Source organism: Arachis ipaensis, chromosome B06, assembly GCF_000816755.2.
Source record: "Arachis ipaensis cultivar K30076 chromosome B06, Araip1.1, whole genome shotgun sequence".
Taxonomy (NCBI): domain Eukaryota; kingdom Viridiplantae; phylum Streptophyta; class Magnoliopsida; order Fabales; family Fabaceae; genus Arachis; species Arachis ipaensis.
The window spans coordinates 38,119,781-38,130,390 of NC_029790.2; the positions used below are offsets into that span (position 1 = coordinate 38,119,781).

Consider the following 10,610-nt stretch of genomic DNA (forward strand, 5'->3'; position numbering starts at 1 on the left):
CCTAAATTTAGCGTGTATTTTTTATTTTTTCTCTAATTATTATCAGCGAATTTTTTGTCGAATACAGAAATCCGATGACAAATTTTTACGCTAACAAATTTATTGTTTCAACTGTAAGAAAATCCAACGATAAAATTACTACTAATAGACGACGCTAAATTCGATAGTATTCATCACTTTTTTTGTAATTTACCTTTAATAAGAAAGTAAGTTTATTTAGAGTAAAGGTATTATTCAAAGTCAAAATATCCAAAATCCTAGCAAAAGTTTTCCGGCCATTTATATAAATCAACAGATGAAAGCAAATGTTGAACCACTGAACCCGAAACATAAAGTTCGTTAATTCACAAATTAGTTCCAAGTAATCCATAGCAAATAAGGGGGAGAAGATAAAAAAATAGAGTTATATTAAATTCCTAAGAAGCTAAATGATAATGACACATATACACCTATACTGCTAATGCCACTTTAACTGGCAGCATTATCTTACATCAAATTGGAAACTAACTCTAGTTGCAACTTACAAGGGTATTTTATGAACAAAATCTATGATTCGTAATGTAATGTACACTGATAAATCACCTCTTTTGGGAAATAACAAGGCAAAAGAAGGCCACAATTCTGGCAACGATACCATAAACAACAAGGGCAATCAGACAAAAGTCCCAGTCCCCAAGATTATACCTACTCACCAGCAGTGAAGTGCATCGTGTTATTAGCCACACCCCAGTGTACCTGATCAGAACACATCGCCACATTCAAAATTTAGCAAATTTGGCTTAGCAAAAGAAAGAAAGAAGAAGAATGTATATAAATTTTATATCAATTATAAACTTATAATGTTTTTAACTTTGCCTTGTCGAAGAAACTTCCCATATAATATATATTGCTAGGCTAAGATGGAATTATATACATACAAGAAGAGGAAAATGAGAAAAAAAGAAGTCAATGGTTAGAAGTTAAAACAGACCTTTCAGCATTTGCAATGACAAAGGCCTCCAAAGCCCATCTTGGGTAGCAAACTTTCATTATAATGTGCATGAGTATTGAATCGTCGTTTTGTTTTGCAATGAGGGTCATAACCACAGGAAGCAACACTGACCACTATAGGTGACACAAAAAGAAAAAACAAAATGAAGAAAAAAAATAAAAAAAAGGAATGAAGAAAGAAATGCGATTTACTATCAAGAAAACAAATGTTTAGAAGAATTTTTCTTTCTTCGATCGTTATGTTTAGAAACATTAAGATTGTATTTGGTACCTGTCTTAGGACAGAAATACAGAAATAAAGACATGACAACACAAAAAGTCACGTCTTTTCTGTCCAAAGATAATTACCAAATAATGACCAAGGGATGAGTTTGTTCATCGACACTATCCATACCAGCTGTGCAAGACTGTAGGCGAAGTAGATGGCGAATATATAAGCTATGCCAGTCACACAGTACACCAAACAAAGCAACACTACATAGTTACTTGCAAAGCTTGACCTCGGATTGCTGAAAAAGTAGAACATGGATAGAAAAACAACCGGTTTGATGATTGTGTTGAAAAGATCAACTGTGTCTTTAGATAGAAAATGGGCCAGGCTACTGATCCCAGAGGCGCTCTCCCTCCAGTAATTTAACTTGTCATTAGAAAATGATCTTAGGGCACCAATCTTGCAGAGTAGAGCTGCAAATATAATTTTATACATGTGAAAGCGAAATTATTAGTTGGAAAAAGATTTATCCAATGTGGAAATTCATGCTTAATAAGATGTTTTCCCCCTTCTTTTTGACTTACAGACGGCAATGATTGTAAATGTATAACCAAGGGAGCCAAATGAGTTATCATTCACTTTAGTGAGCATTCCCAAGATAGCACCAGCAACTAGTAAAAGGAGATAGTCTACAGCTTGTAATTTAGCCTCTCTCAGCCGCTGCTTACCGACCCTGAAAGGAGATTAATTTGAGTACAAGCAACACAACTGGAATTTAAAATTTGCTTGTTTTTGTATAATTTTCATTTCAAATCACGTTTGTCTCTCTCAATTTTCCTACATTTATATTGTGAGGCAGTTACCAAAAAGGCCATATGTTCATGTTGAAAGAACTACATTTTGCATCCATAGACTAGCTTAAATAAATGTGTGTGTATGTGTAAAATATATTTAATCTTTTTGTCTAGTGTGGTGTGAAGAGAAATGCTAAACAAACTTGATTAGAAAAATGAAGAATGTAGAAATTCACATGCATTGATTAAATGGATGTATACACAAATTTATATGCACTAATTCATACCGGCCAATAAAATATCTGTACTGCCTGGCTATACTAGGAGTTCTCCGGTTCGATAAGTCCTTCGACGTCATAAAGATCGCCTCAAGGCGATCTAGTTGGCTCTGAATATTATCCCTCAAATCCTCCCAAAACTCTGAGAAAAAAGATTGCTCATTCTCAGTAACCTTTATTGACTGACTTGTAGGAACCACAGTTGCGCCACCAGAAGCCGCTGCGATTTGATCAACAAAATGAAGCATATCTGGTGGCACTGCATATCCATTGTGAAGCATCCATCTGACAGGAAGTTGTTCATGAGTTACACCTGTTGCACTCGGTTTCACCAAACCTTCTAGAATGTCAATGAAATGGTCTGGAGGATTCACACGGTCCGGCACAGGAATCCCAATGCTGGCAAAGTATTCTTCTACATTTTTCACAGGGCCATGATATGCAGTAAGGCCACCTTTGGCTAGAAACACTATATCATCAAACATTCTAAACAAAGTATAGCTGCATCACAACAAAACCAATGAAAGGAAGCAAGACAAGTTTAAGTTGGAATATTAAAAGAGAATAAGATTGCAGAATGTGAAGAAGATTAAGATATAGGTGCGACGAAGTATCCATCAAAATTTATCCTTTAATCAATTATTATTTATATCGTTTTTTCTTGAATATATTAAAGGCTAAATTACTCTTTACTCTTCGGTCTCTATAAATTTTTAAAATTTATAATTAGATCTTTTTTAATAATAAACGTTACAAAAATATTTTTGTTCATTTCACATCACTAAAAAATATCAAAACATATTTGGTTAAGTTAAACATTTTAAGAATGATAAAAATGTGATTACAAATTTTAAATTAGTGTAGAAATTCAATTAAAAACTTTTAAAATATAGAAGTTTAATATAAATTTCGTAAAATTATAAGGATTAAGTAATTTAACCTATATTAAATTGTGCTATATTATTTGTACACTAAAATTAACTACTAAAATCAATGTGATTTAACTACTAAAATTGTGCTATATTATTTGTACATCTGTGATTTAATTTATTTTCAATGTATATTTTTATTTTAACATGTGCTTTAGTGATTGATTTTAGTGTATTGGTAACATAGGCTTAAATTGTGTTATTCGCAATTACTGAAATTCATGAATCCAAAGAGATTTCAACTACTCTATTTCAAGTTGAATAAAGCTGCTACAAACCAGTTGAACTCAAAAAGGAAATGCTTTACCTTGGTTGATGAAGTACCATGCAAATGTTAACGCCTTCGAGAGCTTCGCGTCGAAGAGCCTTAAGTAGCAAACTGGAAGATGCACTGTCAAGGCCAGTTGTAGGCTCATCTAAGATTAACAAGGAAGGCTCCATCACCATCTCCAGGCCAACATTTACACGTTTTCTCTGTCCTCCGGAGATGCCTCGCTTCTCTACTGTGCCGACTAGAGAATCCCTCACTGGCTGAAGTCCCAAGGACTCAATTACCCTCTCAACAATCAAAACCTTATCTGCTTTCGGCAAGTCCGCCGATAGTCTTCATTATTAAGAAAAAACCAAAGATTGAAATGAGGATAGAAATTAGAAAAATAGCTTAGAAGATAGCAAAATATAAAATGAAATGAATTTGTAATTATTTAATTCCAATATAAAAAAAATTCATAAACTAAGCTTTATAGGAAAAAATCAAACAAATACCTGCATCTTGCACTAAAACGAAGATTTTCCTCCACTGTCAAGTTTCCATGGACAATATCATCTTGTGGCACAAAACCAGTGATTTTCTTATAACAGTGAATGGAATCATTTTTTCCGTTAATAAGAATTTCACCTGTTATATTGCACCCTCTGGCTTTTCCTACCAAAGCCGAAAGGAATGTGGTTTTCCCTGCCCCTGAGGGTCCCATGACAGCTGAAATTCGACCTGGCATGAACTTGCCGGACACACACCTAAGAAGATGCTTGTTCTTCCCTTTCAAAGTGAGAGTTATGTCCTTGAAAGCTATCTCAATCACAGGCCTTTTTCTCACTTCCTCTCCTTGTTCGGTGGCCATCGATATCACTCCTGAGAATGTCAAGTTAGTGTTCTTCTCTTGCTGAGCTTTCTCCTTCTCAATCTGGCCATAAGCATACCTCAAAATCTGGCTATGTGTATGCAGATTCTTTCCCTTTGTCATCTGCTGCTTCTTCACATTCTTATCTCCAATCTGCACGTCGAAGCCTTCCTGACTGTTGGGATCATTCTCAATGGAATCCATCATCTTGGAGAGGTTGCTAGGCTCCTTGTTGTTCTCTACATTTGCCATGGTATTTGGAAGATCTGACATCTTCTGTGACTTCCTTCGCGAGAAGGTGCGATTCAACGACTCCATTGTACGCTTCTTGGCAATATCTTTTGCCATCTTCCACCTTTCACGTGCTTGCACCGTTTCTCTAACATGCTTTGCTGCACGTTCTCTGGATTTCGCTTGCCTTCTTTCTCGGGTCGCAAGAACTTGATCAGAACAATTATAAATGAAGACTAGGAGTGTACTCAAAGCCACCTACACATAAATTCAAAAAGAAAGTAATATTAGCGGAACTTATATGTTGATCTCATGGTATTTTTTTTCTTCTCTTACAAGATAAGTAGAAGATTTGTAGAGAAAATGCAAAGAATGAAAAAGACAAATTAATTAGACTTGAATGAAAGATTTTAATACAGCATAGCTAGTGAAGCAAAATGAATAGAGAGGAACTTCAAGATGACCTTCATCCAGTACTTGATCGAAATCTACTTACAATGAGCAAAGCACTATAAGCATGCATCGTTTGGCTTTCAGATTCTGGATTACAGGTACTCAACTTGGAGCATGCTGAAAAATAATAAAGAACTAAATATAATAATTTTTTTAAAAGAAAATAAAATATTATTGGTAGATGATCTTTTGATGCCTACTTTGATATTTTCTATTCTCATGAAACAAAGAAGAGCTTGCAAATGGATAGAAAAGTAAATGTCCAATTATTGGTAGATAATTGTAGAATCTTCCTAATTATAGAATATATTCAGTTCAATCTTAGAGACATTACAAATTCTTGCAATATATTTAAGATATAGTTACATGAATTTATTAATTAAGTAGCCTACCGCGTACCAATTTATCTACATATCAAAAAGGTCATATGTATATTTTTTACATAAAATATTTTATATATATTGTACCGTGAATTAAGTAGGGTATCGCGTACCAATTTATCTGCATATCAAAAGGTCATATGTATATTTTTTACATAAAATATTACCGTGAATTAAGTAGCGTATCGCATACCAATTTATCTGCATATCAAAATATTATATGTATATTTTTTATGTAAAATATTTTATAGATATCCGTGTACCACATATTGCATACTAGAACGCAGTCCGTTCCGTGTATCTATGGTTTAAGAACACATAATGGCATAAAATTTGACTCACCAATTGGATCAGTTGATCCAGCCCTGCAATAGTATCTGAAATTGCGCAACAATAATTGTACTAGTGAGTGTGGATTCCGATTAATAGTAGCAAATGTGTGGAATAGGCAGTGATAGTAGCCAAAAATAAATATGCAGTTGAATACCCCTTATTGCAAACAGACTTTTGGGTTGTAGTTGGGCAATAATGTCCTGCTTCACAGAATATGTTAGTATTGTTGACAGCACTACTCCAAGTATCAGCACTACCACAACTATGATTCTTGTCCCCTGCAGGGACCTTGTAACCATATCTGCCATGCAAATTTTTGTGTATTTTGAAACATTAATCAAACTTTTATCAAATCAAACTTTCTTTTTTTCATACACTATGGATGTAAGATTAATTAGAACTTACGGGTTACATACTCCATTTTGTGCATCTAGTGTTGAAATTGGACAATACGAACCAAGGGGGCAAGCTTCATTAAGAGGAAAATCAATTAGAAAATAGTTTGAGAATTTTAAGTGAAATCATCATAGGATGGTTAAATTACATTTTCAGTTTCTACGATTTTACTAAATTTATAATTAAGTCCCTATCATTTAAAAGTTTTCAATTGAATATTTATATTGCTTTAAATCTTATAATTAGATCTTTACTATGCAAAAATCATTAGAGTTAACAGAATACTTTAAAAATAAGATGTTCAGAATTAGAGATTTAATGCTAAATGTAGGTATCTTTAATTTGAAAAGAAAAATGTTGTTAACTCTAATATTTTATGCACAATAAGTCAATAAGAACCTAATTACAAAATTTAAAATAGAGTAAAAACTTAATTAAAAACTTCAAAATATAGAGAAAGACTAGAAACTGTAATTTATAATAAATATAATCACATTCCACTTACTTATCATGCAAGTCAAGCCCTCAGGGCAGAAGAAGCCCTCACAACAAGGTTGGGAATTTGAAACTCTAGAAGGAATTTCCTCCTTATTATCCTTCTTGAGATCAATAGGCTCATCAGCACTACAACTCCAACCAGGTTCACAACCAGGAACCCATGAAGTCAAGTTGCAATTCCTGTTTGGTTTCACATAATTCCCATCTGAACCCCCTTGCAACAAACTCCTGAAGTAGTACCTTATTTCCGCTGCTGTGCACATCCGATCTCTGAAATCCCCTGTCAATTCAATTGCATTATATTCTACTTTATGCCACTGCCATGAATCCATTAGTTTCCTTCACACTACAAAAATATGCCTTTCACTTTTCAGGAATTCTTAGAACATAAAGAATGTTTTACTCTCAGCAGTGTATACAATGCTCAACATTTAGACTTTTGTGAACCATCATTTTCTCCCACTTCCCTCACATGCTGAGCATTCAACACTTGAGAAAGCTCTCATTAGGAAACATGTCAACATGTAGAGTTTATACAATTTTTCTTTTTGTTGTTATCTAGGGTATTTACTTATGGAAAAGATGACTAATGACTAAATCTCTTCGCACTCAAAATAGTTGGATGCTATCCAAGAAACTCTCCATTTCAAGCTTTGGAGTCTGTACAACTTTTCTTTTTTACTGTTGTCTAGGGTACTTACTTCTGAAAATGATGACTAATATCTAAATCTCTTTGCACTCAAAATAGTATGGATACTAGTCAAGAAACCCTTCATCTCAAGTTTTTAAATCTCTACAACTTTTTATTCGTTATTGTTATACAGCGTATTTACTTCGAAAAATTATGACTATTAGCTAATTGCACTGAAAAGAGTAGGGTATGGATGCTAGCCAAAAAAACCCATAATCAAGTTTTATAGTCTATACAACTTGCACAAATAACTCCAATATTTAAGAAATGAGCAACGCTACATGAACATCAAAATAACGGTCGGAGTTAGATTATCTGCACTATTCCTAATATATACACCTGACCAGATTTTCCTTAAATTTTGGAGGTTAGAGAATATTTTTGCTCAAAAACAAATGTTAATTTCACTACAAGAATAAAATACGTCTCAATATATTATTATTAGGAGAGTTGTCATACCTTTTTGCTTAACACAACCATCGACGAAATCTAACTTGCCCTTGAAATCAAACGCTTCCAGCCAATCTTTTTTTCTGAAAAAGATGGGAAATTGCAATGAATTGCATGTTCATAAATAATACAAAGATGTGACTAATTAAGTAATACTATATCTATTTATATAGATACACACACACACAAGAGATCAAAGCTAAGACAACGCACATATCCTTAATGCAGTAGCCTAGGTTTTTCTTGATATCTATCGTTAAAACTGTGGCAAGAGCTTCAATCTCCTTGTAAATTTCTTCCGTGTAAAATGATGGTATCATAGCAGAAGTTGGTTGCGGGTCCGCAGATTGAACACGTGGTAGAAAACATGAGAGTAGTAAAACGAGGAATACGCCATTATTAATAATAATGTTCTTCCTCATTCCATAATTCATTTCCATAATTTGAAGCCCGCCCGCAAACTCAAGGAATTAAGATGATGATGATAATCATGCATGGCATCAATATTGTTCTTCAACAACAACAACATGCATTTGGATTGAATTGGGTCAAAAGGGTCTTTTGATTTTGGATTTAAGAAATTAAATGGCCGAGAGAAATGGGAGGCTAGATTGAAGGATGTGCAACAATGCCATGCTTTCGTTTATTTATTTCTGCTCTCAAAACTCAAAACTTAATTGGCTTCCATTTCAAGAGAACATATTTAAAACAACGTGCATTAATACTCTTCAGCTAGCCTCGTTGATTGATTGATTTCATGATTTGTAGTCATGACATGTCACGCTAACTCAAGCCCATTCATCATTTACAAATATTGAATCTTAAATTAATTCTTAATAAATTGTGTGTTGAATAAATAGATTATATTTTAAAAAGTAAAATTAACATTTTTTTAAAAACATAAGTACATTATTCTCCAATAAAATAAAAAGATAAATTAGTCTATTAAGTTTTCTAAAATTTTAAAATTAATTAATTATGTTTTAAACAAAATTTATTAAAAAATAATTTATCTAATATTTTAATAGATCAAATATTAGTAATTTATCAAATTTTCGTTACTAATTTATCGAGAAAGATAAATAGGAACAATTTTGTCTACAATCCAACACGAAACAATAAAATTAAGAAGGATTTAGTTTTATTTATTGACATAGTAAAACCTTTTTTTTTTACATGTAGTAAAAGAATTTATATCAAATATATACTATTGGAAGAGATTCACATATGGCAATATCCTTTTCGAAATATAATATTTCAATCAAATTATATTTATCAAAATTTTAAATTAAAAATTTTATATTTTAAAATTTTAAATTATTTAAATAAAATAAAAAAATTAAATCAAATCAAATAATAATATATCTCAAATACAGTAGGGTAATTTCTCTTTGACTGTATCAGGACACTAGTAAAAGATTACAAAGTGTTTATATCATGCAGAGAAAGTAATATTGATCAATTTTGTACTTAAAATTTTATCGAAATAAGACGGGTTAGATGCCAATATCTAAATATGCTAGTGAATAAAACTTTTTTCTTTAATAGTATGAAGATATTATGTATATTCACACTAAGATTGATCCTTATTATCAATTTCTTGACCAAACCTTATCTTATCTTATTTCAAATTGAAATCTTATGAATCGAATTATAACTTAATTTGAAATATAATCAATTAGAATCTTATCCATATTTAAAACTCATCATAAAATATGTAATACTCTAACACACCGAGCTTTACGCTATATATACTCATAAATTAAAGATGGTAAAACGTTAAGATACACTTAAAAGAGATATGCATACATAATATAGAAGAATAATATCATAACTAGGAGCCCGTGAAAAAAAAATAAATATCGAAAATCGTTAAANATACAGAATATATAATAAAGTTTTAAAAGTGGAGAGAATTCTAAAGCCAAAATAAATCTCAAAAGGATCTTTTTCGCTTCATCATCTAGAATTCTGCACCCTCAACAAAGTGCATTGCATTCTGTATCTGAAAAACAACAAATCCACGATAGGTGAGAACCCGAAAGTTTTCAGTAGAATAACCGGTTTAAATAAAAACTACATAAAAAAATATGAACCCACTAGATAATTCTAATCTCCAACTTCACAGGAATCTAAGCCTAAGGTTTTAACTAATCCATACAAGATTAATTTGCTCAGTTAAACATATTTTGAACTACCATTAATCCCATCCATTTCCAACAGTCATCATCTTTAATCCTACTCCCAAGTCTCATTAATGAAGTCAAACACAAACAATAAGCAATATAAAGCAAATACAGTTAGAGAACAATTACAATAAATAATACAGTTAACAGTTAATTAACAAAATGTCAAATAGACAAGCCAAAATAATTATGCAGACCCAAGCAATTTCAAACAACTGCAGTATGATGCATCTCTATCCTATTAGCCGTGTGCTCGCGTGTCAGTTGCACTGCCAGATCCAACACAACTAGTAGCTAATCTGAATATCATCTCTCAGTTGCGCATCCCCAGGAGGAATTAAATCGAGGAATGATATGAAACAAAAGAGAGTGCATTCTCACCTTCTCCTGGAGGTATTGGCTGTGCCATAAAAAAAAATAATAGAGTACTGTCTCACTCAAAGAAGGGTGCCTTCTCATCTTGAAACCAAAAAGAGACTGTGATGCAACTATAGGGAATCGTTCATTCTAACTCATTCACACTACAGCCAGAAATTGAATCGAAGGGAATCCTTAACTTTCCATCTAATTTTTCGATGTAATAAGAGAGGAAATTCTCAATCCCACTTGTCCACCACAATAAGAGTGGGAATCCTTCATCCTCAACTTGTCTATCGCAGCAAGAGAGAG

At 32.6% G+C, this 10,610-nt stretch overlaps 1 protein-coding gene across 1 annotated transcript; it reads right to left on the reverse strand.

The window, feature by feature from the left end:
* Window positions 419-8,296, reverse strand: LOC107646784 (putative white-brown complex homolog protein 30). Its single transcript, XM_016350942.2, has 14 exons — window positions 7,969-8,296; window positions 7,765-7,838; window positions 6,622-6,894; window positions 6,126-6,189; window positions 5,875-6,021; window positions 5,730-5,764; window positions 5,051-5,124; window positions 3,968-4,812; window positions 3,510-3,806; window positions 2,283-2,774; window positions 1,786-1,934; window positions 1,385-1,674; window positions 971-1,104; window positions 419-735 (listed from the first exon to the last, which is right to left on the reverse strand). Exons 1-14 carry the CDS (start codon window positions 8,193-8,195, stop codon window positions 579-581), a joined length of 3,258 nt encoding a protein of 1,085 aa, XP_016206428.2. The 5' UTR covers window positions 8,196-8,296; the 3' UTR covers window positions 419-578.